The 24,609-nt window shown below is 37.6% G+C and overlaps 1 protein-coding gene across 1 annotated transcript in view; it reads left to right on the forward strand.

Moving 5' to 3' along the window:
- The window catches only part of FAP (fibroblast activation protein alpha), a 73,737-nt gene that overhangs the window by 34,044 nt on the left and 15,084 nt on the right, over positions 1 to 24,609 (forward strand). Inside the window, exons 13-21 of the mRNA XM_072811475.1 lie at positions 1,692 to 1,736; positions 7,839 to 7,943; positions 8,042 to 8,112; positions 9,864 to 9,917; positions 11,960 to 12,084; positions 16,181 to 16,228; positions 21,522 to 21,620; positions 22,093 to 22,162; positions 22,906 to 23,100. Of these exons, the coding sequence (XP_072667576.1) occupies positions 1,692 to 1,736; positions 7,839 to 7,943; positions 8,042 to 8,112; positions 9,864 to 9,917; positions 11,960 to 12,084; positions 16,181 to 16,228; positions 21,522 to 21,620; positions 22,093 to 22,162; positions 22,906 to 23,100 (812 nt within the window). The remainder of the gene's footprint in view (positions 1 to 1,691; positions 1,737 to 7,838; positions 7,944 to 8,041; positions 8,113 to 9,863; positions 9,918 to 11,959; positions 12,085 to 16,180; positions 16,229 to 21,521; positions 21,621 to 22,092; positions 22,163 to 22,905; positions 23,101 to 24,609) is intronic.

Raw genomic sequence — 24,609 nt, forward strand, 5'->3', positions numbered from 1 at the left:
TTATAGCCCAAAACAGTGATTAAATTTAGAATTCCAGGTTTAATTAACCTTAGGATTTCAAAACAACCTCTGCTTCAAAATAATTTGATAAATACATGGAACACATTTTCAGATTTTAGAACAACCAAGTGTTGAGTTAGACAACAAAGCTGTGCCTTCAGATTTATTATTTCCTTGCTTCTTGTAACAGTACTCTCTCGCGATTCTCTTTCTTCTTCACTGACTGTTCTTTTTGTTTCCAGCTCTTCTTTTTCTATTCTCTAAAAATCGTATTATTCTCCAAATTAATGTATTTGCAAGGTAGGCTAACTGCTATACCAGCCATAGAACCCTTCCAGTCACTCAGTGGGCTGATACAATAGAAATATTTTGCACATTCACGTTACTACCTACTAGTAAGTCCAGGTAAGTGGGGGATGATGAGGGGTGGGGGATGGGGTGCTCAGGCTGATGGCATTCTGCTGCCTTATCTAGTGAGTTTCAGGGCTAGTTCAAAGTTATTCAAACCTCATTTGAATATGACCACTAATGATCAGCTGGAGAATGGAAAAGGGAGTGGAGGATCATGTACAAGAGGCTTCTATAGGTTAGGCTTAGAAGTGGCTCACACACCATTGGTTAGAGCTTCTCAAATGACCACGTCCTACAGGAAGGAGGCCTGCGAAATGTAGCCCACCTATATTCCTAGCAAAAAAGAGAAAATGATTGCTGATAATCTTACAGCCTTTACCACAATTCTCAACCTACAATTCAGGTGGTTTTTATCCATACCAGAGGTTTTGTTACCATTTGTCCCTCAAATGGCTACATCTTCTCTGAGGATGCTCACTATTGATCCAGGGTTTTAGGCCTTTATCATCCTTTTTCCAAACATTAAAATAGCCTTCCAATTGGTCTCTCTGCCTCCTTCTAGCTAGAATTACTCATTTCTAATCCATTCTCTGTATCACTTTCTCAATTATATTTTCCAAATTGTGATTTTGAAATCCTTCCAAGGATGTGCCCAGAGTGAAAGTCCAAAATTCCTAGGGTGGCATAAAAATTTCTCCAAGATTGTTTTGATACCCCTTCATCTTCCCTCATCTTTAACTCTTTTTGATAGTCACCCTCCACTCAGCCATACTGAACCACCCTTGTGGTCTACTAAGCTGGCTTGGCCTCTGTGTTGTTCATTTCACCGAGAATGTTCTTTCTAATTACTTGACTAGGAAAACCTATTCATCCTTTTAAGCTTACTAAATTCTGTTCAATAAATGATTGACTGTATTATGCCAAAATATATACCAAAATAAGATCCAGCACACATTTTAAGATTCCTACCTATTTAATAAGACTAAGAAAAGAAAAATCAATCTAAACTCCACTGTGAAATGCCTTTTGTAACTGCATGACACCAAGTGCTTGGGTTGTGCTAGGTTTCCATAGATGTAATAATTCCAGGCACTGCCTCATGGAAAATTAAACCAGAATTATAAAAGGTTTGGAGTAAGATACAGCCCTTAGATCACTCATGTGTATGCAATAGGACTGATGTATAAGATTTTTAATATGGCCATCTTAAACTCAAGTGTGAAGTTACTCAATTAACAATAGTACACTCTGAGTAGGCAGCTTAACTGGTTCAAATGCCCAGATTATATTTAGGAAAAACTGTTCTCCTAATAGTATGTTTGTTGTGATCTTTCTTTTAGGCCCAGGAACATATAGAAGAAAGCAGAACTGGATGGGCTGGTGGAGTATGATTTTGCTATCTTTTCCTTATATTTTACTGTCACTTGCCAGATTCTCAGCTATCAAAGGACTATTTCATTTTATTTTATTTTATTTATTTTTTAAAAATTTTATTTGTTTATTCATGAGAGACACAGAGAGAGAGGCAGAGACACAGGCAGAGGGAGCAGCAGGCTCCACGCAGGGAGCCCGATGTGGGACTCGATCCCAGGATCATGCCCTGGGCCAAAGGCAGGCACCAAACTGCTGAGCCACCCAGGGATCCCCAAAGGACTATTTTAAATGTATTCAAACTGACACTACTTGTTTCATAGAAAAAATAACAAGGTAAAAAAAAAAACAAAGGTAGTGATCCTTTCAGCAATTGTGTGCCAGATAAATTTAATGTCTAGATGTTTAAAATTCTGTTGAGAACAAATCATATTCCTCATGTCCCATACTTGACTTTTTCAGTTGAATCTCCGGTATCATAATTAATATTTTATTAAATGAATAAAATAAAGATTATTTTTCAAAAGATTACATTCCTGATCAGCTTAAAATAATAATTACTAACCAGAGGAATCAAATACACTGGTATTCTTAGGAATTTAAAGACAATCTACCTCATTAGATTTTATATAAGCTGAAATGAATAAATGAATTATATATTTTTTCCAGTTTTTAAGTGGTATCAAATAGGAAAATGGGTGCTTTGTGATGGTTTGTGATCACTTATATTTAGGTTTGGGGAGATAGGTTTATTCAGTGATTTGCGTAAATTTTTAGTGTAAAAAAATCACGTTTTACAAAATTCTCAATTGTGTCTAACATACTCTAATATACCATATGAAGAATACACAATTGGACAGAGAATAAGTGGATGGTGTGTGGATGCTTCCACTTATTACAAACATATGATTGAATTCAACTAGCATTTGGATTAAAAAACACATACACAAGTTTCTCTGAGTAGCACATGTAAAGAAAAAGGAAACTCTTAGGACCTGGTTTAATACATTAACCCATGGTACAAGAACAATAAAAAATTCAGAGTCAATTGTAAGATGGTAACTCATAAAAATTCAAAGTTAAGGTGAGTATAAAGAAGGTAAATTGCAAAGTAAAATATCTTCAGATATTAAAAACTGTTTTGCACTTTTCTGGATTTAGCGATTTTTAGCTTACACATGTTTGCTTTGTCTTTAGTTAAAGACAGTTCTGTTTTAGTCATTAACTAGAGGATAGTTATTACTTTATTAAATATATACAGTAAATGTAAGTTATATTCTAAAATAGCGAGATAACAAGGATAAATGTGTAATCCAGAAAAGAAAATGGGGAAGTCCTATTTGAGTTCACCCTTTGCCACTGTACTAAGCAACACAAGAAAAATCAGAAATATTTAGTGAAAGGACAGAACTTTCTAAATTTTTGGAACGTTGGTCAGTTCAAAGCTGCTCCTCCAAAAACGTAATTCCTAGGTCATTGTTTGAAAACTTGAGGAAAGGGAATGTTAACCTTTAACTTCCAGTAAAGAATGAGGCAAAGAAGATTACCTGAAGACTTCCTTTGGTTGTATTCTCCTTGATGATAACGTAGCTGAAGTTATTACAGAATAACATGAATGATACGATTTTACAAATAGATAAATAGATAATAGATTATCTATTTGTATTTATCTACAAATAGATACTAGATATTTTACAAATAGATGATATCAATAGTCTTCTTAAAGACATGATTTTAGAAATTCATACACATTTATTCTGAAAATGCTACCAGCATTCAAAACACTCTGAAGTATTTTAGAATGCATCTTTTGAAATCTCTTATTTAGAAGCATCTTAGAATCATCAATATTTATATCTTATCAACTTTTACAATCTGTATAGCACCAGCCTTGCAACCTCAGCAAATATGAGCTGGATGAATGGATCAATTAATTAATTAGTTAATTGCCTTCTAAAGCTGAAGAACATTGTTTTAAATATCCTCAGTGGAGGCACATGCATATCTTTTGAGGGAAGATGAGATCCCTACATTAAATAAAAAATCAGTTTTAAAAAATCATGCCAAAATAAATCTAGTGAATAATGCATTATTTATCTGCAATATATGTTTTGTGCTAGATCATTTTAATATCTGTAGCTTTGGAATTCTACTGGGAAAAAATTATTTTTTTCATGTATTCATCTCAAATTCCTAAAATTTACCCAATGGTCAGTAAATTTTCTAAATACCAGAAGAGGTATTGTTGAAAAACCTTTGCAGTGATAGCTTTCAAGAGAAAGTTCACATTCTCCCAAGGCAGCTGCTTTGAAGAGGTCAGTCATTAGATTTTACAAGTTTTGACATGTCTTTTAAAAGTCAGGGCATAACTTCATATGCTCATAACTCGTATGTCATAAATGCTGGATAGCTTCCTTTGACCTATAATCAAACCAATGGCTTAATAAAACTACCCAGAAATAACCTAGAAATACGTATGTCTTTCAGACATTTGTTCAAGTAATATTTATGAAGTTTTTAGAGAAAGTGTACTGGTTAATCATATTAGTCTAAAACCAAAGAGTGACTTTAGAGAAGTTGTTCCTTTAGAATTTATTAAGGGGATTTAAACTGAAAAACACCTTTGGAAAACACCTGTGAATCAGAGGCGTGAGAGTGAGTGACTTGCAAAAAGCAATGCACCTGTTAGCTGCAGGCATGGACCTGGCGAATAGAGCTTTACCTATCACTTTCTGTCCTCCAGCATCAGATGTTCAGTGTCTTAAGTTTGGGGGAAAGAGCCTAAATTCTCCTTTGGTATTTGATCTGAAAAATAACAACCACAAGTTCACTTTAAACAAACTATTCCTTGCCCTGTAGAGAACAGACAAAAAGAAACCTTTAATCAAAGAATCTAGTATGGAATTGGTAAAATTTGGAGAGCAAGCACTAAAAGCATAAAGCTTAGAGTGAGTGCAAAACCACACTTAAATTACTTTAAAGTCATTAAGCCATACACTTCCCTTAGCTGTTGGCAAAATCCCTTTGTTCACAAAAACGAGAGTTGTTTTGGGGTTTTGTTTGTGTTTTACTTTTAAGTAAGAAACAAGGAAATAAACCTTAAATAAAGCTGGCTCAATTCAGTTGCCAGAAAAATGAGCTTTCTACCCGATGCTGAGTCTGGGCTTTTCACCGAATGTGAACTCCGTTTAGGCATCAGCCTTTGATAAGTAGGACCTCAGGTTGTTCACCAGCCATGGGAAGAAATTATCTGGTGGTAAATAATCTTACCTTCCAAGTAAAATGTTTGAAATGGCTTTGCACATAGAGGTGAGTAATTTATCAGAAAACCTAAGCATGATAAAGGGGCTGTGAAAAAGCCTTGTTAAAACTGAGGACCACCTCGTTATGAGTGCTTATCTAGGGTCCAGGTGTGAGTGGCCGCGAGAAGCACTTAACTCAGGATGCATGATGGCTCTAGCTCTGCTAAAGTGAAGGCGGAAATATTTCACACTCTCTTTAGCTCACCCAAGTTACCCGTCCATCTAAAGCAGGTCTCTTCAATGAATGCAATAAAAAGGGAGAAGATAACAGTCTTTGTTTAGCAGAGATAGTCTTCCTGTTTGCCTGATTCTAATATCTTAAAATATAACCCTCTGCCCTCTTATTTTTTTTCAATGAAAATGAAATTTTAAGTTTGAATCTAGAACAAAACCTTTTTCTTTACAGTTCCTTACTAACCAGAGGTGTGAGGAGAATATGTTTTTACTCTGGCATCTCAAAATATTTTGTGACCCTGGTTCCATTTTAGTGTTAAAGACAGTGTAGAGCTGGGTTTTGTCTTTCACCCTGAGGAGTGAGAGGGAGGCATTGTGAAGTGGTTACTAGTAAGTATATCATCATTTGCCTAAGAAGGCAAAGCTGCATTCTAAAATGGAAGAATGAAGAATAGCTTGTCATGATGATCTATACTAATGAAATTCCATCCACAAAATTGTGAGCCAGAGTTTCTTTTTCCTGGGCCTTTTTTTTCACTCAGTTCACCCTCGATTTCATTTAGAGGCATGAGTCTCAAAACCCATTTTTCATTTGTGAAAGACATCCATTCTATGCCAAGTGATAAGACTTAGTACATGAGGTTTCCTGGGACCACTGCAACAAAGTACCACAAACTTGATGGCTTAAAACAACAGAAATTTCCTCTGTCACCAGCCTGGAGGCTGTACGTCCAAAGTCAAGATGCCAGCAGGGTGCTGCTCCCTCTGAAGCTTCTAGGGAAGAATTCTTTCTCGTTCCAGCGACTGGTGACTCTTGACAGTACTTGAACTTCCTTGGCTGGCTGTTCATTGTGTCCCTCTGTGTCTAGTGGTATCATCTCTTCTTATGAGGACACCAGCTGGATTGGATTTAGGGCCCATCCTAATCCAATATGATCACATCTCCATTCTTAGCTTGATTATATCTGCAAATAGGGTAGGGTCATTATCTTCCTCCATTTGGGCTGCTGAAACAAAGCACCATAGACTGAGTGGTTTATAGACAATGGAAGTTGATTTCTCACACTTCTGGAGGCTGGAAGTCTTAGATTAGGGTGCCAGCATGATTGGGTTCTGGTGAGAGCTCTCTTCTAGGTTGCACATCTTGTATCCTTACATGGGAGAGAATAGAACAAGGGAAGCAAGCTCACTAGTGATTCTTATAAGGGCATTAATCTCGTTCATGGGGGCTCTACCCCTGTGACCTCATCTAATCCTAATCACCTGTCAAAGGTCCCACCTCCTAATGCCATTCCTAATGGGGGTTAGGGTTTCAAAATATGAATTTTGGGGAGACACAAACATTCAGTCCATGGTAGTCATCTTCAGAGGTTCTGGGTTCAAATGAATTTTGGACAACACTATTCAGACCACTATAGACACCACATCAAATAAGTTACATTTTAGCATCATGCAATCATAACCATCAGTTTTATCAAAGAGCATCAATGATCAGGTCACACAGGGAACCATCACTCAAAAGGTCTATAACAACTAAAAGATACTGGTGGTTTTGTTGTTGTCACTTAGTTCTGAAGGAGTCGAACATCTTGTTTCACTGTCATGTGGAAGCACTTCTGGCTAGAGAGAGTTGGTTCGGGATTATTTGTGAGAATATCTACTGGGTACAATGCAGAGTAGCTCTTTCCTCATGTTGTCATTTTACCACCTGACCTTTCTTTTACAACCCAATGACCAGGAGAAAAAGAACCCAACAGATGTAAGATAAGGCTTATATATATATATATATATATATATATATAAGCCTTATCATATATATATATATACATATATATATATATATATTTTTTTTTAATGTGAGAAGCTACTAGCTAAAATTCTGTGTGAGGACATTTGTAGGTTTTAGTTTTAGTTATCTAAGCCATTCAGGATATAGAGGTATGGCTTCCTCTGTTCCAGGCATAAGAAAGCTGAATATCGGGGACTCCTTCGGTCATTTAGCAGTTCCCAGCAAGTGGCCAGTGGGGCCCTGAGGAGAGGTCAGAGACAGGCAACAAGGCCTGCTTCCCTCCATGAGCTCAGGGAGTAAACCTCCTACTTTCTTGTCCTGGTAACATTTTATTTCTCAAGTCTAGAAGTTTCTTCCTACCACCATTAAAAACTGTGGCTAGCAAGCCATGATATTTTCATCTTTAAAATGTCTTCATTGAATCATTGGCATTAGGTGCTTGGCATCAGACAAACCAAAAATCAAAAGAATTATCAGCCCTCATGAGTCACACTTTGGTCAAATAGCACATTTTGAAGTTTGACTTGGCTAAATATCAACACTTACTTGTGATCCTTTTAACTGTATTTCAAACCACATACTCTCTAAGCGTAGACATTCAATCAAATTAAACATTATAAACACAGGGGTATGTAGTAGCAATTAAGCAGCAGTTGGAATGTGAAAATGCCTGTTAGAATCACTAAAAAAGCTGTCTATCTGTAAGAATGGAATTTCAGATGTGAGTGATGGAAGGCAGGGGAGGCAAGGCATTCTAGTTCCTATAATCAGAACTATCCACTGCTTTTGAAAAAATCTATAGTTTTAGTTTGGTTTGTCTTTTGAACATAACCTCTGTTCATTTCTTTCAGTTCTTTGTTTCAACACCAGTTTTCAGCTATGATGCCATTTCATACTACAAAATATTTAGCGACAAGGATGGCTACAAACATATTCACTATATCAAAGACACTGTGGTATGTTCCTTCCAAGATTTATCTCCTCAAAGATCATTCACTTGAGGTTGCTCAAATAACGCTCAGCTTCACACAACATAATGTTTGTCTTTTTATAGGAAAATGCTATTCAAATTACAAGTGGCAAGTGGGAGGCCATAAATATATTCAGAGTAACACAGGATTCACTGTAAGTATTGCATGAAGCATGATGCACCATTCAGGTTTTAATTGGCACTGATGGACACACAAGTGATACTGTACCCACTTCTTCGTTAAGAGCATTTTTTTTTTCTTTACTCTGTAGGTTAGCTCAGATAGCTGTGGTTTCATTAAGATTGCACATTCTTTAATAGCCAGTTAACATTATAGCTTTCAGGAAAGAATATTTGGTAAGTGGACATTTCTCTTCTGATACTTGGTAGATAATTAATTAAAAGTATAAATTTTTAAAAATAACTACTTCTAAATGGAAATTTTACTCTTCAGCACTTGAAGAAATGAGCAAGCTTCAAAAGTCCATGAAGGGCAGCCCATAGATACAGAAATATTTTGGTAGTGATTCACTGTTATATAAATTTAAGATCATTAGCTGCAACAGCCATCATTTTTTGAGCAATTACTTCCTACCACATACTGTCAAGTAGAAACAGAGGTAGGGGAAAACCCAAGGCAGGAAGACCCAGCTATGGTCATAATCTAGGCCTGCGATGATGGAGGCCTGAACTGGAACAGTGGCAATGAGATACGGACTCTGGAGGGAAAAGCTATGCCTCCTTTTTCTTGCCTTAGCACTTGGCACAGTTCCTGACACAGAGCTGGAATTCAGTAAAGATTTGCTAAATGAATGAGAGGAAGGGGACATGACCACAAGGACAGATGGAGGACGAGCAAGACTGCTGACTTCATGGTTGTGAAGGAAAGGGGAAAAGAAAGGCAAAGTGGACTCATTGCAAGGCTGAGATGAAGGCAATCTCGAAGCCTCTGACAGAACAGGAAAGCTATGGGGGGAGGGGGCTGTTTGGAAGAGATAGTGAGTAGTGTACTCACTGATAGTCTGAGATGCTGTGGGGAAGGCAAGTGCAAGTGACTGTCCCTCAATCGGAGTCACGTGAAGTGAGTAAAGAAGACACTTTTAATCCTAGGAGTTGTTTGCATTCTCTGACCTTTTTTTTTTTTCTACTTGGGGATAATGAGGTGTTTTTGACAGTGAAGATACAGAAGTACCTATAGGCCGCTGAATAGTCCTAAGAATTAAAAATTAGTAACCGAACCTGACTTTTTACATCCTATTACGCTCTTCCAAAAAAAAAAAAAGACAGTTAACTTCGTGATATTCAGATGAACTCACAGAGGAGTGAAAATCATGCCACTAAATTGGATTTCCCACTTCATGGCTATATTAAGACAGGTTAGAACTGGGACCCAGATACTTAAGTAACAAGTATATTCTCTTGTGACTTCTTTTGCATCTGGGTGAAGTAACGTGCCCCTTTGTGCGGTGTCATAGCGTAGATGAGTTTCCGGATTTATAACAAATTCATCCTTTGTCAGAGCTTCTGCAAAACAAATCCAAAATGTCTTCAGAAAAATTAATATAGCATAGAGAAGCCAGTAAACTGTTTGTCATTGATAAGGAAGGGGGTGATATCAATCAATATCCTACCTTATTTTGTGTAACTCATAACGAATAAATCAGAATATAGTATACCTATAAAAAAAGAATATTCAGCATAATTTAATCTTTCTCCTATGATTTGAAATTCAGAGGAAGTACATTAAATTTTGTTATAAACAGCAATGATTTATCTACATAAGTGCCAATTAATATAGTTTCATTAGATGAACATTGGACTATATTGTTTATTAGTGTTAATACTAAAAATTCTATCACCATTTAGTTATCAATACTTATTTGATAACTTCTGAATATATTTTCAGGTTTTATTCTAGCAATGAATTTGAAGACTACCCAGGAAGAAGAAATATCTATAGGTAATTTATGTCAATTCATTCTAATTTTTACACATTAATATTTGAATGAATATCTGTCAGAGTCCTTTAGATCTATAGAATACTTTTTAAAGATTTTATTTACTTATTCATGAGAGACAGAGAGAGAGAGAGAGAGAGGCAGAGGGAGAAGCAGGCTCCATGAAGAGAGCCTGACGTGGGACTCGATCTTGGGTCTCCAGGATCACGCCCTGGGCCGAAGGTGGCGCTAAACCGCTGAGCCACCTGGGCTGCCCTAGAATATTTTTTAAAGCCTGAAATATAATAAAAGTAACATGAATTAAGATAAAACATTCAGAGAATATTTTACACTATATCAGTATAAACACACACACACACACACACACACACACACACCCCTGGAGTGCCTGGGTGGCTCAGTTGGTTAAGCATCTGGCTCTTGGTTTCAGCTCAGGTCATGATCTCAGGGTGGTGAGATCAAGCACTGTGTCAGGCTCAGAGCTCAGGAGGGAGATTGCTTGAGATTCTCTCTCTCGCTCTCTCTCTCTGTCCCTCCCTCTACTCAAGCATGCTTACATGCATGCTCTCTCTCTAAAATAAATAAATATTAGCTAACTCAAAATGTCTTCAGAAAAAAAAATCAAGAAATTCTAATGCTGATATGAACATGATACTAAATATTTCAACTAAATTCAGAGGTAATTGAGGACATCCATTCACTTAGCAGATCCTTATACCAGGCATTGTGTTTAGTCCCATATTATGTGATTTCTTTTAATATGGTTTACTTTGGCATAAACCTGTTACAATTGGAGGGAATTCATCTCTGTTCCTAAATCGTGTTTAATTTGGTTCAGTTGTCCCCTTGGTTATTGGAATGGTGCCCTCTACAGCCCTCTCTGGATATGGAAGTAAAGGTCATAGTTACCGTGGGCTGGTGGTCTGCTATATCCAGGAAACTTTTTATCTACTTTACATATGTAATTTCATTTCATCCCACAATTTCAGAGGCAGGTGACACTGTTACAGCCAGAATTTGTACCTGGGTATGCTGACTTAGCTCCCTTACTGCTAACTGCCTAACATTTCCGAGGTAACACCAAAATGCGAACGAGAATGTGAACTGTAACCAAGGAAATAATAAATTGTCCCTCTTCTACATTCCTTTACTCCCTCCAAAATCATGACTTCTTACCTATTGGGGGAGAATCCCTCTATGGCCCTAGCAATGTCTCCGGCTCCCCTCTACCATGCCCCAGGCAAGGTCAGGGGCAGCAGCAGAAGGAATACACTGCAGCAGCCAGAGTATTTTACCAGCAACAACAGACTCTGACCATGACCCCATTCTGGCATCATACCATCTAATCTGCTCTGAATGAGAATCTGATTCTGAGGGTTTGGGGTAAGGTCTGGGAGTCTGTATATTAAAGTCAATCACCCTACTCAGGAGCCATGCGGAAGGCTCTGCTGGGCCCAACGTTGGCTTGTGTAGGAATGTGGTGGAGGGAAGCATTCCCAGGAAGAGCTTGTCTGATCCCAAATGTCCTTCAGAAAAGAATGAAAGCCACAGGAGGCACTTAAAAACTATGTTTTTTCAATTTCCACTTTGCTTATTACTGATTTCCCCTTCCAGATATATGATTAGAACAGCGACCCCTTTCTTGGTGAGACTGCCAGACTTTCCTTGCATGTTTGCATGGGAGTACAAAAAGGGAGATGGGAAGATGAAGAACTATGCATTGGCAAGCACTCTGTAAGATGTAAGAGATGAATGGCTATGGGAAGTGGTTACCTCACTCCCATTCAAGGTGTTAGATATTTCTCCCACCGCAGAGAAGCCAAAGGGCTCCTCTCTCCAGGCTTATGCCTATTCAGGCAAAGACGATTGAAAATCAGGCTACATCAAAATACTGTAATTCCCCTTCACTTTAAATGATATTGGCAAGAGAAAAATAGAGTGGGTTTGATGTCAATATGTAAATTAGTCATTTTACATGGAGTAGTACATTTTGATAAATACAATCTCAAAATTTCAGCTTAGTTTTATTTTCATTTTCCTCTAGAATTAGCATTGGAAGCTCTCCTCCAAGCAAAAAGTGCATTACTTGCCATCTAAGGAAAGAAAGGTGCCAATATTACACAGCAAGTTTCAGTGACTACGCCAAGTACTATGCACTTATCTGCTATGGTAGGTAATGGGCCTAACATGAGCTCCACCATCCCACTGCCAATGTTGTCAGCCTCATCACCACCATCCTAGGATCAATCCCAAACTACAAGTTATTGAGCACTTGTCTTATATGGGGATCTCACCTATGTTATCTTATCTAATGTTTGCGGGAGGGAAAAAATGAAAGAAAGATAGGAGAGCATTTTTATACCAATATTTTGCAGTTGAGGAAACAGGATAACTTTCAGAAGACCTACACTGCTGGTAAGCAGCAGAGCCAGGATGGGAGCGAGGATCTGTTGACTGTAAATTCCAAGCTCTTACCAGCTACCTGCCATGGCACCATGACGTTAACGTTATATGCAAACACCATCTACCAGCTATCACAGCGAGACCCCAGCAATAGTATAGAATGAAGCATTCTCTGTTAAAATGATTGCTGGACTTTGGCCCCATTTGCCTGGAGAAATGTTAAACTTTACAGCCAGGGGAAGAAAGAATGTCCTAGATACCTGAGCTCCTTCCCTTGGAGGCCAATATTTCTTTGCAGTATAGTTTCAGTGAGGATGGAAAATAAACTTTTTTCCACCCAGTATGTCCTTTCTAAATTTGGGAAACATAATAAGTAATTCATTCAAATATCAAAAAGTCATAGGGAATAAAATATTCTAAATACTTCCTGGTTTTTAAGGCTGTGTGCACATTTAGTTAATAGTTTCTATCCAAATAATTTTATTTTATGAATAACATCTGTATCTTGAACATATGATAAGCAATGAGACAAGTTAGGTTGGGGTCTTGGTGGTCATCATCATGGAGATTTGGAAAGTGGACTTGAGAAATATCTACTTTTCCATTCTCTATCGCATTCCCATAATTAATCCCTGATTTTCCCTGGTGGACAAACAGCAAACAGAGAATGGTATTACAAAATACATGCCACTCTGCTGTTTCTGGTATCAACTCCCAGTGGAAGGCAGCTCAGAGAACAAATGGAACCTTTGACTGATGGAGGTCCCTGACCAGTTGCAGAAGAGCCCAGGGTCTTTACTTCCCAGAAGGAAGCCTGCCCTGTCATGCCACTTTCCTCATCCCAATAATCTGACCCTAGAACCGGAGCTCTAGCTCAACTGACTGAGGGAATGAATACACATTTTAAGCCAAATGCTCCCTTTAAGATGGCACAAGATGTCGGTTTGGTACAATTACTTTCACAAAATGTTGAGTCAATGACATCTTCAAAAAGCCAAGAGATTGTTGTTCATAACTATATGTGCTAGTTGTGGTGATGGCACTTAAAAGATATATATTAAATGTCCTTCTCAGATTATATGAACATTTTTCAACCCAGGCTATGTATTTATGCAACATATATTGAAAGCTTACATGCCAGGCATATAGTATCATTGAACTAACTATACTGAGTCATCTGTGTTTCTCTCCTGAAGGCAGAGGCTGCTTTCTTTTCATCTTTACATTCATAAGGCCAAGAAAAATGGGTAATGCACAATAATTATGCATCATGCATAATTGTTGAATGAACATCAGTGCTAAAGATCAAAGCACTATTGCCTTTTGCAGAGCCTGACAGAATACTTGTTCTTGTGCTGATATACTGAGACATCAGTGACACTATACTTGCATGCATTCATTTCTATTTATACGCATTCTGCATTTGTACAATGCTTCAACCCTTTTTGAAAGCACTATACCACTTTTATATCACTTTGTCTTCCTAATATTTCCTTGAGTCTGAGTGCCCACTGAAAAGACAAGGAAGCGAAGACTAAGCTCTCCTCAAAAGTTGGTGGAAGAGTCCTTTCTAGAACTTGAATCGCCTGACTTTTCCACACTCACTCTTGCTCGGCAGTATGGTAATTTCCCATTTAGCAAAAAATATACTGTGTGGGAAGCATCACATCGTCTGGTGTTTTTGAAGCTCCAGTAAAATGAGTCACTGAGCCATCATAAGAAAAACCTTGAAATCTTTCCCTTTAGGACTAAGAGTAAAGCCTCATTATGTAACTTCAAACTCTCCAAGAGATGGTGAGTAAATCCCAGATAATAGGATTAAATAGGTAAAAATCCTCTTCATGCTGCTGATGGAACAAAAGTAATGCAAGGGATGGATTCCGGACAATTGATCCTTTTGTGCCACTGCAACCACATGCACAGGCCATTTGTATCCAGGGCAGTCAGTCATTAGCCTGTCTCAGAGTTTGGCCAAAAAAGATATGCTAGTTGTCACTACTGGAACTTCATACCCATAAAAATTCCATAGGATGGATACTGGTTGACTAAAGTCAAGAAATTCAGAATCATGTTCCATTTCTTTACATTCTGCCCAAAAATATATGTGTTCATCCCTTCTAATAACTTTAAAGAAAAGCTGGTCAAAATGAAAATCTCTGAAATTAAATTCTATAAAATTTTGAAACTCCACACAATAAAGAACTATTTTTTTGAGAGAACCTAATAAATAATAGCTCTCCTCCTGACTCTCAAGTTAGACTCAGGGATCAGGAAGGAAGTTAAAATATTAGCTTTATTACCTGTGAAAGTTATATTACAGTTTCACAAATGTGGGTACGACTAGACAGCCACTGGGGCTCCTAGAGACCCCAGTACTGTCCCACTGAGGGCATTGAGGATCCACTCAAGAGCAGGCAGGGAGATGCCAGGAACAAAGCCGAAGGAGTTACTTCTATCCAGATCTTCTGAGAACTCGTCAAAAAGGCTACCTCCTCTTCTGCTTGCTTGGGACCAGGGTGCTACTCCGATAATGTTCCACAAAGAAGGAAGAAGCATCAAGAGTGCAAATGAACCCCTGCCCCCAACTTCCATGGTGTATCTTTTAACCCATTGACTGGTGGAGCAAATTTATCTTTTAAAAGTATATTTCCAAGGGCACCTGGGTGACTCCATCCATTAAGCATCCTACTCTTGATCTCAGTTCAGGTCTTGATCATGCTCAGCTTAGGTCATGAGTTCAAGCCCCACACTGAGCTCCCTGCTGGGCGTGGAGCCAACTTCAAAAAAAGTTAAACATTTTTTCCAGGTATATTTCCAGGCATTATTTTATGCTGTATATTTAAAAGGTATATTTCCAGGTATTATTTTATGCTGTAGTTTCAGTAAGTTAGAGATAATTAGTGTTTAATTATTTTTAGATCTTGTTAAAAATGGCCTGTTTCTGCACAGAGAACCTGAGCTCCATGCTGCAATATGTAGTGGACACTGGAGTTGCACCCAGAACCCCCCATTCAGAACAGAATCCCTCACTTCACCATCTGCTGAGAGTGCTGGTGGCCGAGAGCTCACAGCCGAGCCCCCTCCCTGCTCTCATCTCGTGCCCACCCCATGACGGCTCCATTCTGGAGTACAAAAGCCAGCCCTGTTGGGACATGGAGGCCATTCTGCAGACCATCCAGCTCTAGAGCTCCCTGCGGGGTCAGCTGAGGTTTGCATTTTTACTGCACTGAAGCCCACCTTCCCTCACCAGCCAATCCTTCCTCTCCCAGAAGTCAACATCCTAATACCACCCCCAGAAAAACCTCTGGCCCACAAAACCTCTGGGTCTGTTTCCAGAGAATGTGACCACCACAGCATATCTGAACAGGTAATGGGTTCTATATAAATTTATTTCTACATTTATTACTCACTTGGGGGCGGGGGGGAAGATGCTGAGTTCCACCCACCAAAATAAACTGAACATTGAACCAAGAATCCAGACTGAAAGTATTATCTGGGTGCTGGTGAAGGTTATCAGATAATAAAGACACAGCTAACCTAGCCCTATGACATGACTTCTCAGAAGGCTATCATAGCAGATCCTGGGGGCCGCTTGTGTAATTAGATCTGGACTATTCAGGATCCCTCCTTGAAAGGTGCCTAGGCAAGTCTTCTCTCACATATCTTCTTTGGGCTCTGATCTCATGTGTTGTTTCAATGTAACTTAGAAGGTGTTGTTGACTTCTCCATGGGGGAAAAAATAGCTGTAGAATTAAGATACACTTGAGCTGGACGCGAATCACAAATATGACCAGCGGTTCTTCTTGGAAACTCAGTGTTCGTTTAACATTAAACTATGTTTTTGTTTGCATCCTGTGCACAGGCCCAGGCCTCCCCATTTCCACCCTTCATGACGGCCACACTGATCAAGGTACCGCTCTCTTGCATGCTGCTGTCTAAAGAAATCTTGAACTCTGGGTGACATTACACGAGAGGAAGCAAGACAGTCTCCCCACACGGGCAAGGAGAACTGTGATGGAATCTTTTGGTCATAGAGCTTATTTTCACATAGACTTGGATATTGTTGGAGTCAAACCTGATCCTAAGAAATTTAATAGTTACTTGCAGTAAGAACCTGGCATAACACAGATGAGTTATATCACAGGGATTCATGCTGTCTTCCCCAGTCAGCCTTATAAAAAACACAGAAGCTTAGCATTGGAAGGAAACTCAGGATATTTAGTACAACCTCCCTCCCAAATAAGAATTCCTGCTTTTTTGCAACATCCCAAACCAGAGACAAATTCCAGATCTAAGTCCAGTTCAAAGCAGAGGATGACTATCACGCGGGCTTTTTTTGTTTTAACAGCTACATCACACTGTTGCTACGAATGAAATCCCTGAAATTTTAGAGGCTTTTCCCATTTTCAACTATTATCAAGACAGTCCTCCTCCATCCCGTATTTATGATATTGTTCAAAATAGCTCACAGATCAAAGATGACTGTCTTTGCTCTGGGCAGAGTGGTCCAAGTGTGCGATTGCCCAGATGCTCTCCCTGCAGTTTCCTCGTTGTCTTTTGATTTTCCATTAAACAACATTATAGGGTTGAAGTTGATGGAGATGAGGGACAATGAGGGACTTCAGGACTTGTGCCTATGATCCTCCCTGGACAGCTTTGGTGACAAGTCAGGAGACTGCTTTGAGATTAGTTTGGCTGCCAGCTCAATGGCTCAAGTAAAACAGGTGAATATAAGATAATGAGGAAAACCAGAGTCAGTGCCAAAGCTCTAGACAGGACAGGTATTGTAAAACAGGGGCTGTGAACCCAGTGTCATTTTAGAGTTGTGGGATTTTTTGACCTCGTGTCTAATAATGAAATACTTGTAAGAATAAAACATTGTCTTTCTCAGTATGGCTCATCTCAACCCTGAGTAAGAGAGATTTTAAAGCAATACTACATTCAAATCTGTAAGATTTTGTTTTAATGGAAATTCCCATAAATGCATGATTCCCATTTTATCATGACTGCTAAAGGTCAGCTTCCCTTTTTTCAGAGCATGAATTTCCACTTTTTAATTATCCTTCTATTCCTGCCAGATACCAATTTCGGTACTACATACAAAAGTGTTATTATTTCACCCAATACTTACAAAATAGGTGCAGAGCTCATGTCACTCTCATTTCTCATATGTATTTATATGTTTTCTAACTCTCAAACAGAATGCGATTTTTCTAGAACACAGTTCTGCAAATTCGCCTAGTGATGAGATTCTCCAGAGGTATTTATTGTAAATACAGATTCCCAGGCCCTCCCCAGTTCAGGCGGATCTTAAATTGGGCTAGAGAATCTGAATATTTAATAAATACCCAGATAAGCTGAGTTTTAGAGCTGATGCTAGGTCTTCTATTTATTTGTAGTTTTTTTTTTCACCTGTTTTCCAGTGCATTTGGTACCAGAAATCTTTATCCAATAGATATTTGTTAAGCACCTATCACATTAAACCAGACATTGTGCTGGATACTAGATCCTTAAAATGAACAGACACTGGGTTAGATATGGTCCAGGTCCATGAGGAGATTATAGATCAATTGGGAATGCAAACGTGAGTGGAGAATAGAGCAGGATAAAGGATTAGGATGGGGGGAGTAGAGCAGGACTGCACACAAGCATGGTACTGTATATGGGGCTTGGTGGTTAGGAAATGTCTCCTAATGATAGATACATCAAACTGGAAACTCACAAATATAAAGGAGATTAATGCTGCTTGGACATCTGGCTTGGTCAAGTGGATTGATATTGATGCTCTTTACCAGAAGCGGAATTCGCAGCCGAGAGAACGTTTTTGGGGAGATGATGAATTTTGTTTTTAATGCTGAGCTTGGGGTGCCGATGGGATATCCAAGTGGAGCTGTCCCAGAGTGACTAAATTTTGGATCTGGACATTCGACTGAAGATGAGAAACAAGAAGTCATTTGTTGGTGAATTACATGGTAACTGAGACCATGGAAGAGGATAAGACCACAGAGTAGGAATAAAACCATGCAGAACACCAACACGAGAAATGAGAAGAGGAAAATGAACCTATAAAGGAGACAGAGAAGGGAACAGAAGGAGGATAACCTTGAGAGTATGGTATCATAGAACCCAGAGAAGAGTGGATCTCAGGAAAGAGGAGGGCTCATCTGTGTCAAGTGCTACAGAGAGTGAAATGAGACCTGCTCTAAATCAATGAACTTAGCAAGAGAGAGATTACCATTGGGTTGGTCAGAGCAGTTTCAAAGGAACAGTGAAGGTGGAAGCCAGACTGCAGCAAGTTTAGGCCTGCACAGGAGGTAAGTAAAGAGCAATATTTTCAATAGGCCTGCCTGAGGAGAGGAGGAAAGAGGTGAGATGATGGCTAGAAGCAGTTGATAGCGGTTTAATTTTGGTTTTGAAACAGAATGAACATTTGAGCATGGTTAAACACTGATAGAAGAAATTAGGAGACCAGAAGTGGTGGAAGACATAAAGGAGGGAGGTCTCTGAGAAGTTGGGAAAAAATGGACTCCAGAAACATGTAGAGATTCATTTCTGGCCTTGTGCTGAGTGAAAATGAAGAAATTACTAATGTCATTGTATGAAAGTTTGTAGACATTGTAGAAAACAGTGTAATGGCCTCGTTTTATCGGCAAAGTGGGATAAGGTCATTTGGAAATAACACAGGACCTGAACCAAGTGCTTTAGAAACCCAGAAGGGTTGCCACTTTATGACATAGACATCCCAAAAGAGGCTTAGTTGCTTCAGGCACAGCAGGTGCTCATTACAATTACCCAACTGATCTAATGACCTCATTTATCAACTTTTCCACAGATTCTTCACATAAATTAATTAATAAGCAACATATAGTAGTTAATATAATTAAAACAAAAATTCTTACATGATCCATCATTCTTTTTATTTCATCATAATGAAGAACCCACAAATAAATGGAGAGCACATACCACATATATACCACATATATATCGCTGTACTCGGTACTAAATATGGTAGGTACTGAGTGTATAATGATGAGCGAAATAAGGTAAAGGTACTCTGGACTGTAGCACAACTTCCAGGTTATAGGCTTTTAATGCAAAGCCACACAGAGAAGCCCAATCAGCACCCCCACCATCAACAGTCCTTTGAGATCCCATTTTGCTCCAAGGGGTGGGAAAATTGCCAAGTTACCGTATGAACAAATGCTTCTCTGGACTATAAAGCATTAAAAAGCCTATGAATTAAATCTGACATTTCAGTAAGCCATGAATCAGGAAAGTTCAATAGCTGGAAGGAAAATGGAGAAATCAGTCTAGCCAATCTGTCAACCCTTGTAATACAGTTTCTGACTTCCGGTATTTTGGTAAAAAGATAAAAAATAAATAAGCAAATAACAAATAGAATAAAAAGCAAAATATAAAAATAAATAAAGAAGCAATTACAATGTAGTCACTCTGTGTGACTACGTTATAGGATTCCCTTTATTCATAATAGCTCCACACATAGAACCCACACAAGGAGAATGAAGAGCTGGCTCCATTGTACTTAGAACTGTATATTTGGTGGGGCTTTTTTTGTTGTTGTTTTTTGAGGGCTTTTTTTTTTTTTTTTTTTGGTTTTAACTTTTAAGATGCCACAAGTATTTCTTTCCTGATGGATTATCCAAAGTTAAAATGAAATTTATTATGTATCTTATACAACTCATACCAAAACATCTATACTTGTTCTAAGATTAAATATAACATGTTGGAACAAAATGCCATGAGTATATGAAAACTGAGAGTTACAAGGGAAGTGGTTTGGCAAACTTACTGTAGTTACAAGTACTCCTCCAGTTCCCCATCTTCAAGGACCACTTTTTAAAAAGGCACAAAAACAAGAAGTTCACAGGATGTCTTTTGTAAAAACTGCCATATCTCAGAAGTCATCCAGACCTTCTTTTAAGAAAAATAAATCGTCAAACTCCGCGTGCTATATGAAAGCCTAACTTTTCTCTAGAAGATAACCAGTATCAATTCTAGTTCAAAATAAAACTTGCAAAAAGCCCTCTATTGCTAGAAACCCATTTGCATATACCACTAAACTATGGCATCAGGAGATCAATGGATTGTTCAGTTTCAAAGATTAAAGTGTGAATCATAATTAAGCTTAAATATAAGCAGCAGTTTTTTAGAAGATCCTTTAAGGTGAAAAAGAGAAAGAGATCATAGTGTGTATATTGTTATTTTACTAAGATGTATAACCACCTTGAGAGAAATGATATGAAGGTATATGATGTGCAATAATTCAATTACAAAAAAAGGGAGGAATATCTTATATTAATTAAGTACAGCAGGAAAAGAAATGTATATGTTGGGGTGCCTGGTGGCTCAGTTGGCAAAGTGTCTGACTTGATTTCGGCTCAGGGCTCAGGCCATGATCTCAGGGTTGTGAGATGGAGCCCCGTGCCCAGCTCCACACTGGCCATGGAGCCTGCTTAAGATTTTCTTTCTCCCTCTTCCTTTGCCCCTCCCCCATTTCTCTCTCTCTCTCTCTCTCTCTCTCTCAAAAAAAAAAAAATATATATATAAATCACAGGAATAATATTTCACTTTACACATTGGAAACTTAAAAACAAACTTTGTGACTACATAATTAATTATTGAAAGATTTATTTACTTATTTGAGAGAGAGGGTGTGTATGTGATGGGGGGAGGGGCAGAGGGAGAGAGTATATAAGCAGACTCTCTGCTGAGTACGCCTGAGGTCATGACCTGAGCCAAAATCAAGAGTTGGATGCTAAACGGACTGAGCCACTCAGGCACCTCTATTTTTAATTTGAAGTTTCAGCAATAAAGATTTTACTTCTACTACTTTTATTTTTTCTTAGTAGATGATAAAAAAAAAGTCACCTACTCAGATCATAGCTTCATGTTAGAAAAGTTGGAGATGGGAAAATATGGTGACTAACCATTGTTGCCTCTGTGATTCTGCTCAAAATGTGTTTTGATGCCATAAAGATCAGTTTCAGGAGGCAATGATTAATGTCATCATAAACTCATACCTATTTTAAAGGCTGGGCTAAAAATGTGCTTGTCAAGATAAATTTTTTATACAGTTCCTTATATTGTTTCAGTTTCATCCATATTAAAACCAAAAGAATTTTAAGAAAGGACTTTTTTATGGAATACTATTAATCAAAAATGAACATTTTATTTTTTTTAAGAAATTAAAATCCTGGAAGAAAACAAAGAATTGGAAAATGCTTTGAAAAATATCCAGCTGCCTAAAGAGGAAATTAAGAAACTTGAAGTGGATGATATTAGTAAGACTTTAAAAACTTCTCATTTACAAATATGAAGCTGAACGCTTATCTTACTTTATCTTATCTTACTTATATTAAACAAAATATAAGATAAATATTGTAGTCCAAACCCTATAATATCAAAGGTCTTAAGTAAACCAATCTTACTGTAACAATAAAGCTTCACGAAAGATCTTTAACATGTTTGTAAATAGAGTTGATCTTATACTTTCCTATAGTTCCATTTCAACATTGATATGTTTTACAGTTTAATTTTAATTTTAGAATGTGTGCTTCTGGAAAATACAACTCAAGATTTCTAGTAATTTATAAATTTGACAAAAAATATCTAATAAAAATCAACTTAAACTACATTCTTGATTTTTTACAGTTTGCCAGTTATTAATTGATTTTATGTCATATTGTTATTAAAGAAAATAAATAATGTTATGAACATGGTGGAATGAAGATTTTTCTTTTTTTCCCCCCCAAGCTTTATGGTACAAGATGATGCTTCCTCCCCGGTTTGACAGATCAAAGAAGTATCCCTTGCTAATTCAAGTGTATGTAATATTTTCTTTGGTGTAAAAACTATTTACTGAAAATATGTTGAATTAAATACACATTTATGAGATAGAATGAACCATTCTCCTTGGTAACAGTTCCTATTGATGCTGTTTTTATATATTCCTCAACTAATCAGAGTAAATAAAATATGGCTATTTAAAATAGATTGAGGAAGTTTGGGGATTTTAGATGGACTGGCTTGCATTCGCTGTCTTGAATTTCCTTTGTATGGCAAATTGCCGAATGTGTCAGAATACCTTTGAGATAGAGAAATTGCAGCCAAAAAATATTGTAAATCATCTTAATGTCTTATGTAAGTGAGTTAGAAATGAAATAAGGGAATGGAATACATTTAGTGGAATCACACCCAAAATCAGTGCTGACCTACACACAATTTGCTTAAAACACCATGCATTTTTTTTAGTATATCTTATGCCTGCTTTTAGCAAGTGGCAGGTGGCAGAAATGACGAAAAACCCACACATATTCCTTGAAATGCCAACCCTAGATGTATCCGTTTTGGGGAATAGGAGAGGCTGTGTCCCAAAACAACTTCCTTGTAGCAAACCTCTGGGAAAAGCCTGGTCCTCTCTTGATTTTGAGCCAGTTCTAATGCCACTGTTATTGAAATTTTATCATACAAATGTACTGGGAAATACTAAAGGCAATTCTTAGCCATCATGACAAGTTGAGTTTTACAAAGGAATCCAAGATTCTTTTTTTTTTTTTTTTCCTTTAGGTATGGTGGTCCCTGCAGTCAGAGCGTAAAGTCTGTATTCAGTATTAATTGGATTTCTTATCTTGCAAGTAAGGAAGGGATAGTCATTGCCTTGGTGGATGGCCGAGGAACAGCTTACCAAGGTGACAAACTCCTGTATGCAGTATATCGAAAGCTGGGTGTTTATGAAGTTGAGGACCAGATCACAGCTGTCAGGTGAGCACCTTCTCATTCAAACAGAAATTGATGTGCAACAAAAGTCATGCAATCACTGTTGAGTTTCTCCATCTTTAATGATTTAATTCTTTTTTGTCTATTTTCCTAACTTCATCTAAAGTTATCATTAAAGAGATATTTTTGCCCAATGTGAGAAAAAAATTGTTGATGGAAAAGAGCTAATAAATGTACAAAACATGATTTATGGTGATAAATGACAAATACTCTCTTTTGTTGTTTCATCATTCTGATATCCTTTCATTTATTCACATGGTTCACAAAAAAATATGCATAACTCTAGGGATGGTCCATAGGAAACAAAACATCTGAATTTACTCAAGCATTGTGGATCCTACCTCATGAATTTAGGAATGCCTCAAGATTTCATCAACACTGTATCCTTATAGATACTAGGCATTCTTTTGTAATTAAGCTAGCTGTGAATTTCAGCTGTGCTAGGATGAGAATATTTCCCTGTTTTCATTTGACAAAAAGAAATTCATTTTATGTAATACAAATTTTATTATGAAAACATTCATAGGGAAGACAGACTCATAATCTGAATTCTTCCCAACTACATTCTCAACCACAATTTATGTCTCCATCTCCATCATGTTTTCTGAAACAGAAAGAATCGAGTCACTGAAATTGTTTATTTGGAAAACCTGTGCAGGATTCTTCTGGATATTTCTCTATAGTTGTTGGGTTTCTGTTATTATGTTGTGGCTATGTGAAGTTAGAGAACAACAGTTTATAAATGTTAAAGCCAACACAGGCCACTTGCACTCTCAGTCGTGGATGTATATGTGTGCGTGATGGCCTAAGGTCAAATACTGTTTCACAGCAAAGAGCAATTTAGAAAATTCATTAGTAAATTCCTTTTATCATCTCGATGTCATTAATAGTTACTGATTTCATTATAGCATACACAATGAAGATTGTATTTAACAGCTAGGAGCCAGGCCCAGACAATACTTTTCTGTATTTTTGTCTCTAATCACAGCAGAAGAGTTTAGACTCACAAGTAATTATTTTTAAAAATAGAAAAGTAATCATAACCCATATGTTTTCAAATTTTCCTTCCATTCTGTGAACAGTAATATACACACAGTTATATACAATGTTCAATTAAAAACAGTCTATTTGGGTAAAATCTGACAAATGAATAAGTAGATTATTAAATAACACTATACAATCTGTAAGCATTATTCACGGCTAATTTCTAGGAGGCTCCATCTTTCTCGCTAATCCAGATTTTCGGCCTGTCTGCCACTAACCTGTTTAGGAGAATCTTCTGCCTAATGGAGAGGCATAGAAGAGATAGCTCAAAGAAAGATCTACCAAGAGATCTACCAATTTCTCACATAAAGACTGTGTGTGCCTTGATGGGAATATGAACACCATTGTCAGTGTTACAGACCTAATTCTTTAAGATTTTTTTTTTTTTTTTTTGGCACTGTGATTCACATCTCTTTGTATTTAAAGCATGTAATAAACACCAAGGGCATG

Source organism: Canis lupus, chromosome 34 (assembly GCF_048164855.1).
Source record: "Canis lupus baileyi chromosome 34, mCanLup2.hap1, whole genome shotgun sequence".
Taxonomy (NCBI): domain Eukaryota; kingdom Metazoa; phylum Chordata; class Mammalia; order Carnivora; family Canidae; genus Canis; species Canis lupus.